Source organism: Cygnus atratus, chromosome 2, assembly GCF_013377495.2.
Source record: "Cygnus atratus isolate AKBS03 ecotype Queensland, Australia chromosome 2, CAtr_DNAZoo_HiC_assembly, whole genome shotgun sequence".
In the NCBI taxonomy this organism is placed as follows: Eukaryota; Metazoa; Chordata; class Aves; order Anseriformes; family Anatidae; genus Cygnus; species Cygnus atratus.
In genome coordinates this window covers 136,157,356-136,178,961 of record NC_066363.1, presented here as the reverse complement: position 1 = coordinate 136,178,961, position 21,606 = coordinate 136,157,356, and the positions used below count along the sequence as shown (strand labels likewise).

Sequence of the window (21,606 nt, the reverse complement as noted above, 5' to 3'; positions counted from 1 at the left end):
CTCAGTGTATTGCTAGCAGAGTAACATCTCCACACTTTGCTCCTCAGAGCTGTCTCTGAATGTTTCTGGAGGCTCTCAGTCCAAGTTTGAAAGCTTGAAGCAGCATGAGTTTGGAGCCCTGGGAAGTACACAAAGCAGCAGCCCACAACAAGACTGGAGCAATCAAAATCTGTTCAGTGGTGGCTTTAATAGCCAAGGTCTTACAAATCAGTACAACATTCTGGACATAGCAAAGAGTAGCCATGTTCCCTGGGCAGCAAATGAAAAGTGATGCTGAACATGGTGCTTATCTGAAGCAAGCACTTACGATACCCCCTGACCCATCTCCTGGGGTTTGTTATCCTTACCTTCTCTAAGGAATTCTAACTGCTGGGACCTTTAAATGCAAATCCATTCTTTGGACACTGTCCTGGCCGCATCATTTGCATGTACAAGTCCATCCTCTGCTGCATACTACAAACACAAGTTAAGACACAAGCAATCAGAAGCCAGACTAGTACAGGAGAGAGCCAGCAGCTGGCTGTGCTACTTGAACCTTTATTAAAGCACTGGGCAGATATCAAAGTTCAGGCTACATAATCAGACATCTGTAATCCTCCATCACCATGGTATCAAGAGTCATTCATCAACAGAAACTGCGCTAGGATAAGCAGCTTCCTCTAATAGGAGAACGCACGGGTACACTTAGGATCTTGTTGAAGACCACCAGCTCCAGGCTCTGGCAGCCACGGCTGACTGGTCTCATGACAGCATTCCTGGAGAGCAGGGGGGAAAACGTAGCTCCTGCACAGTCACCTTCCCCACAGGTCTTCTGTAGCATGGGAAAGGTTAGGAAGAAGTCCTACTCTGTTAGCCTATGTTGACTGTGTAAATTGAAGCTCACCTCTGCAGTTCCTCTGCACCTTCAGTAGGTACATTTGCCTACAGACACGTTCTCATCACTGCTTTGTCTTCCCCAGTTCTCACTATCTGCAAATCCCTAGGTCATCTTCGGCACAGTACTGGAGGGGATAGCTCAGTCACAGCAGGTGACAAAAAGCAACTCCAAGCAAGAAGAACCATTCCTGGACACAATGTACAGATGTTCATGATTTCCCTTCAGACAAAGGCCTTCAAGGGGTTTCACTAAGCAAATGCAAGTAAGGTCTAACACTACTTCAACAGTAAATAGCTGTCCATGTCTAGGAGGCCTGCTTTTTCATGAATAATTCTTCATTCCATGAGGTAGCAGAGTTAGACTAATGCCAGAAGACGACATTCACAATCACCTGCATCACTTAGGAGCCTGTTGTCAGAAAGACAGCCATGGGAAGTTAAGATTTTGTACTGCAGAGTAGCATCATCACAAAAATTTGTCACAAAACAAGACTTAGCACTAATGGTTCCCTGTGTGCCTTTTCCATAGTACTAATAATCCTACTAATCTCTAGTAAGTATATTGACTGTTCTAGTATTTTTATGTACTGCACAGCTTCTCAAACACAAGATCCAGTGGACACCTTATGACCCCAGTGCACCAGCTTTGGAGCTTCGTACCACAACATGCTGTACGTGACCACAGCTTTAGGTGAATTTAAACAGTAATGAGATGAACCCACAGCAGACGTACGTACCCATCCGTTGTTTGATGGGAGCTCCAGGCCAGCGCTCTCCACTAAATGCCTGCCAAATACCTCCAATGAAGGAGCACTCTATGACTGCTGGCAATGCCAGCAAGGCAGTATTGTTTTTTGTTTACTTGTATTTCACGGACTCTTCAGGCACATCATCTTTAGTGGTCATTGGTAACTGCTATAGGTTGAAGATTACTGCCACAAAGGAAGATGCTTGTCTTGCTTTAAAGAAATATTAATGCCAAGATATTAAATATAATTTATTCATGATTAATAAAAATACACTTCTCTAAGATCCAAAACACTAATAGTTTATAGACAGTAGAAGCTTTGTTATTCTTTGTCAGGTCTTCCAGCTTTATTCAAATTTTCACAGGAGTGGAACTAGGTAACAGACCCTTGTTTTATTTTTATTTGACAGTTCCAGCAAATATTGTCTTTTTGCTAAAATGGCAGGTAATCCATTCACGTTTACGGTTCCTGCTAGACACATGTATGTATGACACTTAAAATATACATTTTACTCTGATTCTTTGAGCAAGATGCTCCCCCCAGACTATTTGCAATTGCTTTGTGAAAAACATAATTAACATTAATCCTCTGGTATGTCTTCATACATACTCCTTCAGCTGCCCGGCCAAAAAAAAAAGGCTAATTTGTGCATCTGATATAAAAGAACAGAACATCATAAGAGAAAAGTTTAGGTAGAATAGTTTAAATTCTTCTAGAATCCTTACAAAACCAGCACTATAACTTCTAAACACATGTGAAAAGCAATGCAAGAGACATTTCCCAGTTTTCTTTGCAACAGAGTCAACTCTTGGTGAGGAAAATCAAAGAACCCAACAACAAAACCGACCACGATGCAACTTTCTGCTGTTAACTAATTTAGAAGAGGCAAGGCAGAGTATTTTTTTTCCCCTGTACAGTGAAGCAAACTAAAAAGCAACAAAAATCAACATGAAACACCACCAAAAATCAGACCCACAACAAGACACAGTTCGGGCAATCTAACCTTCCTCCCCAAAGCAAAGCTACAACCCTTGCCTTAGGAAAGGATTGGTGCTGAACACAAATTCCCTTGCCTCCCTTACTCTTGCTGGGGGACCAAGCCACGAAAGCCTTCCCCCTTCCAACCCCCTTATTATTTATTGTATTATTTTTTCAGGGTCCTTATCTGTTATAGCAGAAGTCAGACATCCTTTTAAAGCTCCAGCTATCCAGGCTATCCCTGTTGGCTTTACACCAAGACACTCTGAGCACTTGCTAATTTGTAACACCAGCTTGGAGGTGAACAGCTTCTGCACCACGTTAGGCTAAGGGCGCTACCACCTCTAATTCCTGATAGAAGACAACATGAGCTGCCCCCAGCCATTTCAGTGTTCCCCCAAATTGAAGGGTGACATCTTCCAAGAGGAACAGCAGCAAAAGACCTAGAGCGGTCCTTCTTCAAGATGGAAAAGCAGCAGATGGGGACACTTAATGAGAAGTGTCCAAAATAAATAGCTATTCTAGCCTACGTTCTCTAGTTAAACAAACCAAGAACAAATACTGGCATGTTTTACATTGGGTCAGAGAGGATTTCTACAGTCATTCTTAAAGCTGCATACCACTATATTATGTTGCAGCGCAAGATCTCAGCTCTTTTCATATCAATATAGTCCTTGAAATCAAATGTGATGAAGCATTTCCCAATGCAGCCTTTTTTCCTTACGAGTTGATCCTTCTTGGGTCTAATCGACAGCCAGACTGGATTTTTTCCAAATCAATATTTCTGAGATTGTGGTACTCTCCAAAGACTCTCAAAATAAATCACAATTAAGCTTTAGAAATCAGTTTTGGATGCAAGAACAAGTCCTCACATGTTGATACTGGCATTCAGACAACATTTGTATGCCCCAAGGGATTCCAAACATTCATCACTAAAATCTTAAGAAACATCGAGGATCACTGTCTCTCATTTGATTTCCTAATAGCTACACACACACACTATGCAGTTGTTTAATAAATACTAATATCCAGAAGTAAGCTGTGATTTATATTAAAAGTAGGTGAGAGTTGGGAGCAGTCAGCATACATAACCAAGCAACTTCTCAGGTCTCTGCCAAGTATTTGGCAGGTCAGTTGAGAGAACCACAGACATGCCCAGCACTACTTGCTCTCGGGAACAGGTACATGCATAGACACCATCTACAGCTTTCAGCTCCCTCCTCGGAGATCTTCTTCTGTTTTTCCCTTAGCTTTGTTCTCTGTAGTCCTGAAAAAGGTTTTGGTTTGTTAAGCGTTAGCTATTTTCTGCTCTGTGACAACAGATACTGAAGATATCCTTTCATCAGACTACTGACTGACAGCTCACATTAATTTATGTGCTGTAGGCCAGGGCCTGTATTACAGGTTAGCCTTACTGCATATCCCTCACCGTACTACACAGAGGAACACTGCTAGATAAAGTCCTGGGAAAGACAAGAAAGGGAAGTGGACAGTGAAAAACAACTTGGAGAACTCATCTGTTTTTTTATTCACTTTCTTCATCTTCAGTTGTACCTGAAGTGTAAACTGCACAATACCAAGCAGCCGTCAGAAAACCTTGAGGAAATGTGATGGATCACCCCAGTTCCCTATAAACAGGAAATATTTTTCAGAGACCAACAGGGATTTTCAGCTACTCCTTGGGCTGGCACAGATCGTGGGTATAACGCGCACGTATACACGGACTTGCGGCATAATGCCCATAATGTTCATTACTGGAAAGCAGCCCAAACGCAGGAGGAAATGAAACTTCAGTATAAAGCCTTTTTAGAAGTGGTTCACACAAAGTTTGAGAGAGGCAAAACTAGTAAATTTTACGGTGTAATTACCAGAGTTGAAAGTTTTAACCTGGTACTTTGTTCTCAAAAACTAACAAGGCATGCTATTAGCAAAAGTATTTACATAACCAGAATAATTCATTTTATAAGACTGGAATGTTTATCCATATTTAAAGAAAGCCCATGTAACTTGACAAATAGCAAAGGTAAAGAGTGCTAAATCATAAGGTCATCCGTTCATCAAATAGAAACATTGAGAACCCCATGACTCATTTAATCATGCACAAATATCACAAAGTTTAAAGAGGCCTGCTGAGAACAAAGTTTGAGAACAAAGTTTTCAACTTTAAGGAGCCTTACTCCAAGATCAACCCACCTCAACCTCTGGGAACACCAAAAGCTCCTTGGGTACAGATGCCATCCCCACATTTAAGCAGCTAACCTGCTCAAGGCACACTTAACCAGCCTGCCCGCTGCGTGCGGCATCCCATCCGTACAAGGCAGCAGTAGCACGACAACAGCAAGCAAAAGGAACACCAGAAGTGTTGGCTGCCACTGAAACTGCATTAGTTTGCCCTGAGCAGTGCTGGGACTTTACTCCCTGGTGTAAGGTGGCTGCTGCTGAGTAAAGAAAAGCATCTAGTAACGTATCTTTGCACCCTGAATTGCCGGAGATCCCTTTGTCATCACAAGTGAAGTTTAAGAAAACACGTCTGCATGTATGACACGCACGCCTCGAGGCACAACAGGATACTCTCCCTACTGCTCAACGGTGCTGTAAATACGCAAAAGCAAGAACGACCCCCAAACTGATCTCTGTACAATGTTTGCGCAAGCTAGATAGTATCAACTAATCGCTCATACTAATCCACATGAGTTATTAGATAGCAGAGGAAAAGTCAGCAGTTCTTAGCGTCACCTTCTGGCTGAACATCAACTAATTTCAGTACACTAAGTGAACAAAAGGAACTTGGATTTCTAAGACCCTCCATTGACATCCATGGTGGTGGTTGGTTTGGTGGGATAAGTAGGTCTTGGACATTATCAGCAGCAGGTTTTGTTTTTTTTTTTTTTTTTAGTGTTATGAACTATGAAAAAAGGTATTTTAAGAACAAACTTAATAAAAAACACTAATGTTGTTACCTTGATCAACAGGTAATTTCATATCAAGATATTACCATTCTGATACTTTTCAGATATTAAGACAGTTTGACTAATTAAAGCCTATAAGTGAAGGGATAATGACAACCTATGAAGGTGTGCAACGATTTATCTTCCCTGCTAATGCACTCTCTCTCCAAAGTAGAGAAAGGCACCCCTGCTGATCCAATGCTTGACAAGCTACCTTTGGTTTCAGAAGTGAATCATCAAGGTGTCCCCAGAAGCAATCCTTCCAGTGCTAAGATTGTGCCACTAACTGGAAAGCTCAGCTTCTGCAGGATATTTTGACAAATCCATTGTGGAGACAGACTTGCCATGAGCAAGGGTAGTTAATGAAGAGTCCCAGATTCTGCCACATGATCCAAACATGTGAGCTCCATTTCGGCAACTGACCAGGCTTTTATCCTCAGCTAGCCCATTCCCTACAGCTGCAATCCAACCTGACATGCTTATTAAAAAAAAAAAAGTAAAAGTACTGCAGTGTAAGAGCCATGGTCTGGAGTATTACTATCAGCACAATTAAGCCGATGTTTTGTTTCTGGCTACTACTGCTCTCCATCTGTGACAGCTCTCCAAAGCCAAATATACATATGGTTGTTATCTAACCTAGTTCTGTCAAGTGATCCTGGTTAGCCAGAGAGAGATGCAAACAAAGCTACCGGCAGCAGCTCTGACTGATAGTACTCCCGATCTGGCCCACTTGTTCCAACTTCCTAGATTTGCTAGTGTAAACTGGTTGGTAGTTGTGCTCTAACATGGATCTAAGCAATGGCCAAGGTTACAAAAAAGCCTCAGTTGTTCTCCATGGTGGTTGTTATGGAGGAAAAAGTGAGGATCCATTACAAATTATGAGTTCCCCCCCACCTTGGTCTTTAATATACACACATTTTTTATGTACGTATGCATATATGTAACATTAATACATATACACACAATATGCATACAGAGAAATACTTTCACAAGTTGATTACTGTATAGATAAAAGTAATCCATAGCAGAAGGAGGTGGAAGCTTACAGGTGATAATGCTAACATATTACCCTGGATTTCCTCACGCAGGAAGTGCCAGAATCTTTTTTTTTTTTTTTTATCTACCACATAAAGAGCCAAACTCAAATTACTGCAATGAACAGAGCTGTACATAGATTGATAACAGGGAAATGACTTCTTAACCCAAACTTAGCCACCATTAGACCAGCACAGTGGAATAAAACCACACTCTTTGGAAGAGACCCACGTTCACAAGCAGAACTGATCTCTCAAGACAAACAGTACTCCGAAGATGCTAACAAACAAGTTTTCCTTCCCAACTTAGTTCAATAACACTATCGTTTACCGTACGACACCAAGCGTAAAAACATTCTTCCAGTTATTTTGGGTTCAAGGACTTCCTGAGCCAGATGTGGTTTCTGCGTATTCACTAGCTGACAATGAATTTCCTGCTCTTGAGTTTGTTCGGTCTGTTTGAACCCACATCAGTTTTCAGCTTCCATGTCATTTTTTGGCATCAAGTCCCACCAGCACACTACTCACTGAACACAAGCCTCCTCCTTCCATTTCACTCTTCAAAATATTGAAGAAAAATGTTTAAATGTGTTCCTACCATTCAGGATTTTGTCAGAAACTTGAGGTTTTAAAAGCATTGCTCAGAACTGATCAAAATGGCATTAGAACTGAGCAAATACACTAAATTAAGTTTATTTTAAAGCTATAAACCCTATAGCAGTAACTCTCAAGTTTGTGTATGCTAATGTTTCCATAGTACCTGTTAGCAGTTGCCAAGTAATGCAGCTATTCATTACTTTCAACATACATGCACATGACAACTAGTGCACCTATTTATCCAGGATTAGGTAAGGAAAGAAACCCCTCCCTCCCATGAATCCTATTGTTCTTTTTCTCAAAAGCCTGGGACTAGGCAGAGATAGAGACCACTGATTTGCTGTCAGAACACGTTGCCAGATAATAATTACAAGCTGAACAGAGATATCAAAGACTGACAGATCTCGAATAACTTGCTCTCCCTCCTTTTCATTGGTAGTTTACTAAAGCTATCTTAAAGAAATGGATGCCTTCTATGCTATTATGTCCTCATATTTCATCACCAAAGCTAGAAGAGTATTAAGAAAAGTTATATAAAGAAAGGGTTTCTGGTAGACACAAGAAAACCAAAACAATCCTTCCCCCAACCCTGCCACCTAGGTTAATTACTGTGTAAAAAAAAAAAAAAAAAGGAACTGGCTATTCTAAAGCAACCCGACCTTGCAAAACATGGGCTGTAGAACATTTTGGCAGCAGGTCAGAGAAACTTTCCTTATTGCCATAAATATTCACTAGATAGATTTATGAGCCATTGTCTGATCATTAGCCACCAGGTCAGTTTTGCTTTTCCACGTATGTGCATTTAAATGCACGACTGAGTACAGAGGGTACCCTGCTCTTTCCTACTGCACATTTAACATTTTTTGAATTAAACTTCAGAACCAGAAAACTCCACTTAAAAGTTCTGATTGTTATGTGAAAGGGACCCAATTGCTCATTGCATCCTTTACAAAGCATGGGAACTTGCATGATAAAATAGAACTCATTTCTCTAACAAAATATCAGCTACAAGAGATCACCATGTCTATTGGAGTCACGTAGAAATTGTCTGTAGATCAAACATTTACATTGGACAGAAAAGCAATATCCAAATAGCAAACAGATGTCATAAAATGGAAAGAAGCCAAGTTTACTCCAGAAATTTTACCATTAAAAAACCAAACACAGGTACTTGTAATTGCTATAAGAATTGCTACATAATTCTGTACTGTTCTTAGGGAACAATTGCTGTCAGTTAGATAGGCATACAAAAAGGATATTTTGACCTGGGACTGATCAGTCTGTAACCAACATATGTCCACAGCTCAAGCAGACATTGATGGGATTCGTGTGGGATCCCATTCAGTGAGGTCTCTGTCAGGCTCGATGCTTAAAATAATTATAGACTAGCCACTGCAGATTAAGACACCTAATATGCCACAGTCACACCAAACTATTAATGGTACTGTGTTCTCATGATGTAAGAGCTATTATTGAGAAACTTGTTTTATATTGCCAGTGCAAGTTCTGGAATTTTATTTTTTTTTTGATCTTACATTAAAGAGGCTGAGTTTGGTAACATGTCATAACCATAAGACACATGAAAGCATTATAGAAATTAACTTTGAGTGAAAAACACATTTTAATGAAAAAACAGGCAGCTCACAGACATACTGGTTTAGTTTAATTTGAGTAGTTAGAAAACTTTGGTTATCTTACAGGTGCTACAGAGTCCATACTGCTCAACAACTCCATAAGTAGCTATTTGGACCCTTCTCCAGAGATAAAAAGCTCTTGCCTGAACCTGATTGAAAACTTGGGGTTCTTTCCTCAGGTTCCCTGACAGATGAGGAGCAGTTTATGGCTTATAGGGAACATGGCTCTTTCCAAGGCCTCATGACTGCAGAGAACAAGAGGTACCAAGAGTCTTTGTTCTGCAGAAGACAGGTAGTATGTGCAGAAGAGCCAAAAGCCTTTCACAAGAGGTGTTCATGAGGTCAGGGAGAACGTATGCTTCAAGGCACATGTTTCACATATGCATTCAATGCACATATGTTTCAATGCAGTATTTTCATAAATAAGTAAACAACAGAATTTTCACCATAAAGGTCAAATGTTACTTTATTACAAAAACAAAGAGGCAGGCTTTCAGGAACCGTTATAAGGGCAAGACCCCAATCCACCCCTTCTGAAAGGGGGCCAAGGGTTTCTTTGTGGACCCAGGTAGGAGTGTCCATAATCAATTCCTACCAAGGGCACAACAATGCAAACTAACGAGTTGTAGAGGCATGTGAGAGAAAAACAAAACCACAAAATTCCCACTGTAACCGTGCGACTTGTTTAAAAAAAGTAATCATCACTACCTGAAATAGTCTAAAACTTGGGAAATCCCTAGATATCCTGAAATTGTTTCCCTGAACAAGATACTGAACAAGCTGTTCTTTGCAGCGCAAGCCTTTAGCATGACAGACAATGTTCTTTTGTGAGCTTTGTGCATTTGCTGCAAGAAGACTTCTTTGTTCCTGCTTGGTTTTCTCTTCTGCTTTACCTGGGGTAGTACGCTGTGTAGTTCATGAAGAGCTGAGCCCCAGCAGGGTAGTACGCCGTGGAGGGCTGGAGTGTTCGTGGGTTCAGGAGCATGGAGGGCTGGTACAGAGCAGCTTCTGTTGGCACAACTGCAGCAGGAGCCGGAAAGGAGTAGGAAGGGGGTGAAAGGCCTAAGGGGACAAATGGAAAATAGATTAAGACCTTCGAAATCCCAGCATGTATGTGTATATACGTATATATGAACTCCATTAGCTGAACAGCTCTGCGGTAAGTAAGGAGCTCTCAAAAGCTTCTAATTTGCTCGCTCATCACAGAAAATAAAGCTGGGGCACTGCTATGGGCCTGACTGCAAGACTAAAGTGTGTCCTTCTACCCCCCAGTCAAAAGCAAAGGTCAGTAACACAAAAGTCAGTAACCACCACTTACTCTGGGAACAGGGTCTCTTTCTGATGCGGACAATATTATTTCTTGTCTAGGCTCATGCGTTAAGATACTTCTCCATTAAAGGAAACTTCAGTGCCTGAGATCTGCCTAACTTTCTGCAGGGCAGAGGACGCCTTTCCATCTTGATACTCCCTATCCCCCAAACTGCTGTGTTCAACTGACCAAGAGCAGAGTGGGCAAAAACTTCGCAGCTTCTCACATTAACATTCAGTTTCAAAAAAAACAAAAACAACACACAACACACTGCACTTAGCTGTGAGGGCCTCATAAGGCCTCACCTCTTGATGAAACAGAGTTAAACTGCCTCCTTTCCCTTTCCTTTCCTTCCCACTTTTCTTCTCTAGTACCGTAACAGTGAACATATGAAAGTTTTAAATAGCCCTGAATAAATGACACAGAAGCTTACTTTAAAGCAACAGTCAGCATCTCACTGCATTGTGGGATGGGGCAGCGACAGAGGAGGAAGGGCTTATCTGAGGAATAAATCATTTGCATTTGTATTTACAAATAGAAACACTGCCACCTAAGAAATCCCAAACTTTGGGACTTCTACTCAAGAACCTGTCCTAGGAGCTCTCAGAAGCTCCTGTCTGGGATACGTCACACGTAGGACCACATACTGCAGATCCCTGCTTGGATGAATCTTGCATTGCAAGAAGTGCTAGTCAACTGGAAAGCTTAGCTCCTAAAGATTAGCTGAAGGTCTACTCACAGCTCAGCAGGAACCACACCCAAGAAATTCACTGTCAGATTGGGAGCTCTGAGTAGGGTTTAGAGAATGTTTCTTAGAAATGCCACCGTAAACAATAATACATGTGCAGAGAGAGAGAAAGCTCCTACCCTACTGCCTTCCCATTTATTATCTTGGAAGCAAAGTATTATTTTTCCCATAGGCTCAGATTTCTACAAGCGTGCATGTTTACTAAGTTAGCCCTTAAGCTCTTAAAGCATCTTCCCCAGACATTTGTCTAGAAGTCCATGCTCATCCTAACAGCTCTGAGGAGCATTATTGCACATGAAATACAGTTTCTGCAGTTCTGAGGCCAAAGGGATGTGTATTTTACTCCCGCAGAGGCGATTCGGTTTTGCACAAACAACAAAAAGGAAGAGTTCAGCCAGTAGTGGTTCAACAGGTAGACCGTTTGAGGATAAGTTCCAAAGGAGAGCATTTCCAATGGTTTCATGAATTAAGTTTGGGGAGTGAAAGCGGAAGGACTTATTTGACACGTTCACCATGATGAAAAGTGTACATACAAATCAGTTTAAATGGGAAACTGCTCTTTAAGCCTTAGGCAGTCAAGTTACTTTTCAGAGTCATGGCTCACCCTGGCCAAGTTCAGTTTCAAGAAGGGGAGGGGAAGTTTGCCACTGGAAAAGCAAGAGGAATTTGAAAGTAGTATTTCAGTCATAATAATTCACAACCAAAGGGAAAAATAATGACTTCAAGCTGCTGATTTATCATGAAAAGGCCTTATTTTACCGCCCCCATCTGAGACTCCTTTCCCAGAACCAGAATCAGAGTCAAGAAAGCAGCTCCAACACCTACCCGCACACAGCGTAGAGTATTGGCAAAACCCATGCAAAACTTACATGGTAACTTACATGGTGGTGGGGACAAGCCATTTCGATTTAAAGTGCCCCCCATTAATACAAAGTTCATCTCCTCAGCAGAACATTGAAAGACTTCAATGTATCTGTCCTTCATAGTCTTCTTGTGACACTTCTGTGCAGCCAGAAAAGCTCGGTCTGCAGATTTCATCTGAATAAAAGCATCTCCCGACGGACGTCCCTACAAACAAGACAAACAAAAGTGTTTCTGGAGCTCCCACAAAGTAGCAGCACAATAATGACTTGTGCTGTTAAAAACAATCTTCAGCCATAAAAATATTTATCTCCAAAGTAAAGTGCAGCCAGTCATCCCTACAGACTCTTGCAACTATCAGCATGCTTAAACTCCCCCTGAAGTTTCCCCACTATTGCTGGGGAGTCATAGTCTACCTGTTGCATCTTATGGGCATCCTTCCAACTTGTGCTAACTTAACTGAGAAAAGAAATACAGTCAAAGGCCTTTTTATTTTGTTAATGCCAATATGGGCTGGAATATTTTAAAATGTCACTAGCTGAAGGCTAATCATGTAGATAGGTTTGGTGTGAGCGTGCAAGGAGGAAAAATTAGATCCTTGTATACAGCTGTAAGTGGGTGGGATACAGAACTAGGAAGAGTCACTTTAGCCACATAAAGCTGTTGGCTTGAAATAGCCAAAACTGGAGGTAGAGATCTGAAACCAGCTCTAAGTTAAGTTCTGGGCCAGTTCTTCTAGTTTCTGAGGGAAGAAAACCATAGCACCATCCTTTACACACTTGTTTATGATTAGAGGGTTGGAAACAGGAATGGTGGGAGTAGTGAGAATATTCAAAGAGATAAAAATCAAATAGCTGGGCAAAGCAGTACCTAAAAGAAGGGTGACAGCTTTGGGCAGGGATGGCTGATAGCTCTCAGGACGACACACACACGCTTCCTCCGGGTTCTTTCATTACTGCTGACAAGGGCTGACGCTAGCGTAAACCATTACTTGTGCTTTAGCATCTGCATCGTTTTATTTGTCTCTCCCAGACCTGCACATTCCTCATCGTTTTTCAGCCCTGGCTCGGCTATGGCTAGGTCAGGTCCTCACAGACACAGAAATCTTTAGAGAGGTGCTGCAGAAACTCTAGTCCCTTCTCTCTTCCCATGTTCCTCAAGCACAGCAGCTTTACTCTGGAAAAAGGAACTAGTTTGCAGCTGCAACATAGGCTTAGCATCACTCAGAACAGTTTTAGAGAAAACATTTTTACACCACAGTAATCAGCAGAGCCACTCAAATCATCTCCACAGAGAATGAGGAGCTGCCTTCTCCTCCCCTTAAAGTCACAAAACTATGCAGATAAACAAGGAGGTCACAACATGTGCCTTTGTCTAAAAAGGTTTTGGCAGAAACTACCTCCAGGAAACAATGGCAAAGATGAAACTATCCACACATGTCAGTGAGCCACTAATCCACATGCTTAGCCATAGCCATTCAAGGAAAGTAGCACCACAGTTCAGGAGACTTGAAACTTCAGCTGTAGATTTAGACTTGTGCCACAGGAAATCCCTCCATCTCAAAAAGGCTGCAGTCATATGGCCTCAAATACGCCTGAGGCGTATCGTTCAGCAAAGCAGGGGCAAAACGCTCCTTTGTGAGTTAATGATGACCGCACTTTTGTTTTGAAGATATGCCTCACATAAGAGGAATTATTAAAGCTGTTGAGCAGGACTCTTCAGTTCAAGCAGTGCAGGATCACAGCTGGTGCTATAGGAACACCTCTAGAGGTTGTGGCTTAGCTTTAGGTACGTGGCTCCCAGCGGCAGAGACCACTCTACAGCAGATGCAGCAGCTGTTATAGCGTGGTTCCAGTAAGCCCATCTATTATCAGTACATTTTTAGAGGAACGCTGGAGGCCAATTCATGTCATTAGTGTCAGCCCCAAAGGTGCTTCCCTACTGGTGATGATATCATCAGGAGGAGCCTGTAACACACATGCAGTTGGCACAGAGTGCCCAGCAACGTGGCGCCTACCAACCTGGTGATTCAGTACCATGTGGACGCCATGGGTCCGAATATCTGTCGAAAACTCCCCCAAGAACTCCAGGATATCCTCAATAGTGGCAGCATAGGGGAGGCCACGCAAACGTATGCGGTCTCTGACATTAGTGGGAGGCACGAACTGCTGAGGTAATACTGGAAGAATAGGAGGCGTTGGGAGAGGAATGAGAGGCGTGGAAGAGTACCTGTTCAGCACCTGTGCAAAACAGAAGGAGTTACAGAAAGCTTCCTTACTTATTTTTCAATTCATAGGATTGGTGTTACATTATTTTCAGTCTGGGCAGCATTTAAGAAACAAACAGTGAGATAGTTTCTGGGCTTAAACCACAGCAGCAATGCTTAGAATTCAGACACTTTGCAGAAAGTCTTTAAATTCTCCAAAATAAGTTGATATATTTTTCAAAAAAAAAAGTCACTTGAACCATAATGCAACTCTCAGAAGATCTAAAACGTGAAACCTGTATTTCTACAGCATTTTATCATGAAAATATCCTACTGTCTGTATAGTCATGGGGCCATTTCTACTGAAAAAAATATCTCTTCTACTAAGTATTAGGAGAGTCTATGAACTAGAAACATACTTCACTACCAAACAGCCTTGACATGCAATAGTACATCATGTAACATGGGTGGTGTCACTGAGTCACAGTATTAGAAATAAGGCAGTCATGCTCTGAGATTTTGGTAGTCTTAACAGTAAAAACCCCACCCAGTCAAGAGTTTACCAGCTTTTTAATCACTTTCCTTTAACCACCTCTGAACAATATCAATATTAAATTACACAGGCGTCAGATGTTTTTGCTAAACAAAGAAATTACGGGATCACTTGATGAAAACACAAGAGTAGCAAGTTGCAGCTATGTTTTCTCACTCACTGTCACCCTTCAAATGAGGCACCGAAATCTCTGCATATTTGAGGGAAAGAGCTGTGCTGTTGCTTGGTTACAGTGAAATGGCTATGGTAGGCCACAACTTGCATCATGGACAGGACGTTTTAGAATCATGTGTAGAAGTTAGTGACATCAGCCCAAGCTCTACAGGTCTTTGGAGACACAGATACACAGTCCTCTCAGTCCTACTTCATTCCCTTGACAACGTACCTGCAATCAACGCTCTATCAAGCCATGCTCATGCAAGAGGGCTTACTTCTCAAGCCCAGTTCCGCTAAGTTTTGCCACCCTCTGCTAGGTAGCCAGTGCTGTCAGAAGATGGCCGACAACTATCATTAGAGGCACTTTGTAAGGCTCTTCTGATACACTGCTCTGAAGAAGCCAGCTAGATCAAAAGGCTCTGTTTTCTGTGTCAGTGACTAAGGATGCATTTTAGATCAGATTTGTTGCTAGCACTCCTCTTGAATAGAGCTAGTCAGTGAATTCAGTGGAATTCACAGAAAATGTATGTGGGTCTACTGCTTTACACTACAGATACTGTTATTATCTATAACTACTGTTTGCAAGAATATCAGAAGACAAAAAAATTCAAAGATTCTTTTATACACACTTATGTATGCATATTTTGCATGTGCGTGTGTGATTAAGAACATCCACATTCCTTAAGATCCTACATGCAGAGGGAGCAAAACCTTACAGAAGTTTGGACAGTACTCTTTCCAGCAACAGTTGTCAAAAAAAAAAAAAGAAGAAAGAAGAAGAAAAGTTTTTCTTTTCAAAAGAAGAAAAACTTTCAGTTATGGCCAAGCAGTACTTGCTGACACTACTTAATGCCAATACAGGAACCTGGACTGCAAGAGGCACGTTTGCAAGCTTTCCACCCACCTGCTGAACTTCTGCTGCAGTGCTCCTGAAGAGTTCAATGTACCTTTTTCCCAGCAAGTCCTTATGCTTTTTCAGTGCATTCTGCGCATATTCCTCGCAAGCAAACAACACAAAGGCATCCCCCGTTGGCCGGCTGTCAGGGTATGTGACAAATAGAACTCCCTCCTTCCCTCCTGTTACAGGGCAGTGCTGGCCAAAGAACGTCAGCACTTCTTCCGTTGTCACATTGAAAGGAAGGCCTCGCATCCTGACAATCACTTGGTTTTCTTTCGATAAGAACTGTGCAACCTCGTTGGAAGTGCCTTTAGCAAAAGAAGTACGGAAGCACTCAAATTTAGGCAGCCACATAAAACCCCGAGCAAGTTTGGCATAGCTAACTTCTCCTCCCCCTCCTAAGACCATTTTAAGACCATTTCTGAGCAGAATCCTTTCTGTGTGAGTACTGCCTCCACTACTGTTCACCTCACCTTTTTAACTTATACTTTTGGCATGCTTTGAATCCACAATATATAGCAATCAAGTTCCCAGACCATTATGCTCAGAAAGAAAGCTAGAAGGGCATGTTGAAGACAGCTCAGGAATTTCATCCTATCCTGAGGAAACTGTCAAAGTCTGACAATTCTACTTCCAGCATCTTTAGAAGACCATTATGCTCATAGTTATAAGCCTACACTACCCTACCCAGATCTACCTGCTAACCAATTTTGCACCTTAGAACAGTCCTTTCACTTACAGCTAGCTTATTTTGCTAAGCTGATATACAAAACAAGTCTGGTAGCGTCAGACCTACAATTTTTCCAGCGTTAACAAGCAGTGTTTTTACTTTGAATGGTGCAACTATTACCAAACCTATCAGTTAGCCATCTATTCAACAACCTAATAGCCTCTCCCACTCCAAAACCTTAACTTTAGACATACAGTTAGTCATCTACAACCCCCAGAACAAATTTATGTTAGGAACCAAGAAGGATTTTAAGCCAGTATTGTAAGTACATAACAACTTATTGGATCTTAACTCAAATTCTGTATGCTTGCAGTCATAAAGGAAGAGTGGTAGTCTGTGGGAAGATTAGTAGAACAAGTTTTGCGGTCTTTCAATTCAAGGTTTGGGAATAGTCCCCTTAAAATAAAGTATTTCATCTAAATTTCCCCTTTAGTCAGAATCGAAGATTTCATTTGAAGAAAAATCAGTTCCATAAATCCCTTGTTATTTACACTGTGATATCTGTTTGCTTTTATGTGCAAGTCTCCACAGCAACAGCATTGTTTTGCAGAGAAAAACAACCTGAGCAGTTTTTCCAATCAATAACATTTAGGTCCCCTCATTTAGGGAGGATTACCTTATGAACAAAATTCATAAGTGAGATCACCTTGTCTGATCAAATCCTTATTTAATAGGCTGCTTGAAAATGGTAAGGGTGTGGAAGAAACAAAGGTGGACAGAAGTCATGGAACAGCTTGGACTGCCAGCAGACTACCTAATTATCACCCACCAGTTACCTACTCGATCATGGAAAGAAAAATGAAAGACCGCATCCAAGAGGAGCCGTTTAGAACCCCAAGTTAGTTGCAGATAATGATGGAACAAACCCTCCCTTCTCATCCCCTAAAAATTACCTCCTGCAATTTTAAGGAAGTCTTCACCTGTTGCCTTGTATACCTAATGAACGGGAAGAAAAGAGAACACGTGACTGACATGCAATTTGCACTCCTGTTGAGAAGAGGACCTCAAAGCCAGTGTCACACACCTCAATGTATCGATTTCCCATGTGATGCTTGTGTCTCTGCAGCGCTAGGTCTCTATGCTCTTCACTTACAAACCTCACGAGAGCCTCCCCATTCCTCCGACCCTGGGCATTGAGGCAGAGTGCAGCACCTCCCCTGAAAGATTTAAGTCAGAGAGAGAAAAACTCCGTGATTGGCACAGCAGAAGCACTAGAGGCAGAGGTAAGTTCTTTGCTACTAACTTGGCAATGTTTAAGCCTTTGAAGAACCTCGCTATGTCCTGGTCAGACGACTGCCAAGGTAGTCCTCTTGCTCGAATGACAGCATTGTCGTCCACAAGTTCCATCTTGCTGCTGCAGGCACCAAAAGAGGAAACAATGCTCGTCACCCACACTTCTGTGACAAGCTTCTGCCCATGCTCCCCTGCTGCTAGCCAAGGGGGAAGGTACTGCCAGGGCTTCCTGAGACCCACGACCAAAGTCACAGCAAATGGCAAGCTCTGCTGAGCTGCCCCTTTCCCAGCTCCCCACCACACTTGCCCCTTGAGCTCTCCTCTTGAGCATATTCCCACTTTGCTCTCCCCTCCCGACAGTTTTGTGCTTCCCTGTTGTGTAAACAGGGTTAGTGCACTGCAATGAAACACTTGCTCTTCTCATCTCGGGTAAGTAGAAATTGAAGCAGAGCTGTTAGATCCAAGTTAGTGTTTGTACTGTGACAGCATGCAAGGGCCAGTCACAAGCTAAGACCAGATTTGTTTCAGATTTTGCTTCACCCAAGGAGTTGCGCCTGAATGTTTCATGTTGAGGCCATTACTGCGCTACTGGAGACTAATATAGCTACAGGCTACGTCAACTGCTTAGCATGGGAATGGCTCAGCCACAGAGAGCCAGATTTAATTGGTCATTACCACAGTCTCTTTTGTTCTCTTGCATGTTAAAAACGCCATGAAGAACAAAACACTGACAACAGCTACCCACGGCTGCTTTTATGGCTATTGGAAGGCCAGGTTGTTGCACAGAGACCACGGGATTGATTAAGCAGCTGCCTCCCCTCGTACAAGGGCTGTGCTTTGCCCTGCTGTAGGAGGGTCACGGTTTTGGTTGTGTTTTCAGCCCTCAGGTGGCCTTTCCTGTAGGAATCTGTTCAGAACTGCTCCTCCCTGTCCCAGTCGTGTACTTTAATACTTTGCCTTAATAAAATAAGCAATTGGTGCATGTGCCTGTGCAAATAAGACAGTGTTATCTTCCCTGATGACACACCTCTATTGGAACAGTTGAAACAAAACCCATCAAATTCCACTTATTATCACAAATGAGATGGGAATCTTTTACCTCATCGCAACATTTCATTATTGAAATGGAAAAAATCTTAGAACAATGCTAAAACAAATAGCTGCCTGAACTAATCTCACTGGGTACTTTCTGCCAATACTGTTGCATTTTTTTTCTTGCCTCTTTTCACTCAGAATCATCTCTTGCCAATATCATCTACCATTATGAGAGCTCATTAATCTGGAAGAGGGAAGTAAGTGCTTGTGCAAGAAGGGACTAAGTAAAGCGAGGAAAAATCTGTATTCATACATGGAAAAGCAAGATTACATTTTAAGAAGTCATCAAGCGTAGATGAAGCTTTATGTTTAAAACATGTTTGGGAAGAAGATAATCATCATAGCTCAAGCAATTTACTGGTAGCAGCCTTTTGTTTGGCACTCTATCTTTATGGAAATGCATCTTTCCTTTGCAAGAAAAAAATCATCATGATGTATATTCACTGTGAAACAAATTGAAGGAAGAGCTTAAGACTTAATACTAAAACGGTTACTTCTGCAAAAATGCAGAAGTTCTTTGTTCACGGAAGAGCCCACTCAACATCCATTATATACACTTATTAGGAGAACCCAGAACTAACAGCACCTAGCAGGCTACAGTTTCCTTTCTAGGCTTCAGTCCTGCATCTGATGCAGTTTTCTACCCTTTTTCCCCACTTAAAACATCTAATTTACTTCCACAGCAGTGGCAAGATAAATAAAAACAATGGCAACATCTATTTGCAGAAGTACAGTTTATCTAAGCAGTGCCTTTAGAAAAAAAGAAAAGAAGAGCAAGATGATACATACCAAGGCCCACTTTCAAATTTGTAGTTCACTCTTTCTGGATCTGAAAACTTGTGATCTATGAAACACAGTACAAGTTATTTCCTTTTTCCTCAGCATACAAGACAGGCAGACAAAAAACAAACAAGCAACATAGAGTAGTTCATCACAGTCACTTACTGTATGGTTCAGATATTAGCGTTAAAATAATGTTCCCCATATCTTCAACTTGAGAGGCTCCATAGGGAAGCGCTGAACTGTTCTTGTCAAGATTTAAATCTTTATGCTGGAGTTAAGTCAATCATCACTGGATAGATTTCTAATTGGTCTCCTACTAGAGCAACGAGCTTTCATGTTATCCTTAACGGTAAGCCGCTTCTCAGGGGAAGATTTAATCCATTTTCCTGCGGAGATGCATCAGCTGCTCTGGGTTAGCTGCTGCCTTAGCCTCTAACTACTGCCACCTGCGGGAGTGTGAGGTCACTCCAGAAAGCGTCTGGGGACATGAGACCCCGTAATAAGGACATACATATTTAATTCATACATACAAAATGCATGAGCATAAGACAGAAACAATCCTGCATGCAGGAGAGACTGGAGTCCTGTCCTCTTTAATTAAGAACTTTAATCTCTAGAGGGAGATCTGGGGAAGGAGGAGAAGCAAACCATCAACTACAAACTCTAAAAATAAGAGGACATGCCACACATTTTCTAGACAGGTAAATCCCAAAGTAGAGTAGCTATCTTACCACTTTGCTAAAATTCACAAGCAGCACCTGGTCTAAATCTTGCCTGTTAGAAGGTACAACCTGAGCTTAGTGCTCTCGGGCAGCGTTAGGAGAATCAGGTTTAGAGTTCATCACTGTGAAAATCCAGGAGACAAAGCAGAGTCCCACAGCCCACATATTTTCTGATCTGAAGGGTGTTGGAAGATGACAGCAAGGAAAAGCTCTCCTGTCAACAGAGAGCAGAAAATGTTGTCTCAGTCTGTAGACTGATCGGATACAAATCTGTGCTTGAGGGAGACTGATTTAAGTTACAAGTATCAATTTCTCACAAAATTTTTAAAGTTCACTAAGCTATCTCCCTCCCCATTTTCCTCTTGTATTTGCCCTTCCCTGTAGCACCAAACTGCAGAACAGTAGGATTGCTTTTAATTCCATTCATAAAGCCAATTTGTATTGGCTTTCCCAATGGTCTTTTCCATCCTCATCTCCTTCTTCGAAGAGAGAATGTTTAAGAAACAAACAAAACAAGAAGTCAGCCACGATGCAGTTTGAAGTGGGACTCATTTTGTTTTTGTGCCTTATCACTGCGCAACAAGATATCGGAGCAAAAAAAATGTACGTGTTTCCTAAACAACGAGGCCTATCTTGGCATGGCTATACAGCAATGCAAGGCATTCAAAACAGACAAACACACCAGTTATTCACCCACATTTCCACAAAACTACACAAGATGCATTTCAAATGCTCAGAAAGTTCTGCATTTTGGACTGAAGAACAACTTTTGAACACCTAGATGGCAACGCTCCTCAAAGAAAAGGTTTTCCCCATCTACAGTTGAACCCATTTTGAGCTGGCAGATGCCTACATGAGGGACACACAGCAGAGGAACAGCTTCTGCTAGAAAGAGACAATGCACACCAAATCCAGTGCATCATCTCGGGGGTGAGGGTAAAAGTGTCATCGTCTTCCCATTGCTTGTGGGAAGACTGCAAATCCTTCTGACAAACCTGATTTTTATTTCTATTTTTAAATCTCAGGACAAGCCATCAGTTAAACCTCACAACAATTAAAAAAAAACAATTTCAACTGTATCAAACTCTTCTTCCACAGCAGGGAAAGGAAAGGTGCAGCACTAAAATTTTGAGACTAATTTGATTTTGAGACTTTGCTGGTTTTAAGCATGCACTGAGTATGGAAGGCAAAAGGATTGTGCTTAATCAACTTCAAAACGTTCTTGTAAGAAGTGACTTATATTTAAAAAAACAAACACAGGTAAACCAGTGATCTGTCCTGCCAACTGCCCCACTGAATACCGTCTGCTAGCCATTGCCATCACCTTCCCTTCCCAGCACCTTTGGAGTAAACTAGTAAAAACACTAAATAGCTTTCTTAAAACCAAGCTGAAAATCCTAAACAAGCCACATGAAACAACCCCACAACATGGTTTAAGAGACTATCGCCAGTAATTACGGCAACAAGGGACATTTTCATTGCACTCTCTCTTCCTA

At 41.8% G+C, this 21,606-nt stretch overlaps 1 protein-coding gene across 1 annotated transcript in view; it reads right to left on the bottom strand.

The window, feature by feature from the left end:
- Positions 1-362: 362 nt before the first annotated feature.
- Positions 363-21,606, bottom strand: part of ESRP1 (epithelial splicing regulatory protein 1) — a 30,865-nt gene continuing 9,621 nt past the window's right edge. The window contains exons 5-14 of the mRNA XM_035546468.1: positions 19,551-19,649; positions 19,395-19,449; positions 17,521-17,631; positions 17,302-17,434; positions 17,171-17,213; positions 15,554-15,855; positions 13,756-13,974; positions 11,743-11,941; positions 9,710-9,878; positions 363-453 (exon numbers count right to left, since the gene is read on the bottom strand). Coding sequence (XP_035402361.1) covers positions 363-453; positions 9,710-9,878; positions 11,743-11,941; positions 13,756-13,974; positions 15,554-15,855; positions 17,171-17,213; positions 17,302-17,434; positions 17,521-17,631; positions 19,395-19,449; positions 19,551-19,649 — 1,421 coding nt within the window. The remainder of the gene's footprint in view (positions 454-9,709; positions 9,879-11,742; positions 11,942-13,755; positions 13,975-15,553; positions 15,856-17,170; positions 17,214-17,301; positions 17,435-17,520; positions 17,632-19,394; positions 19,450-19,550; positions 19,650-21,606) is intronic.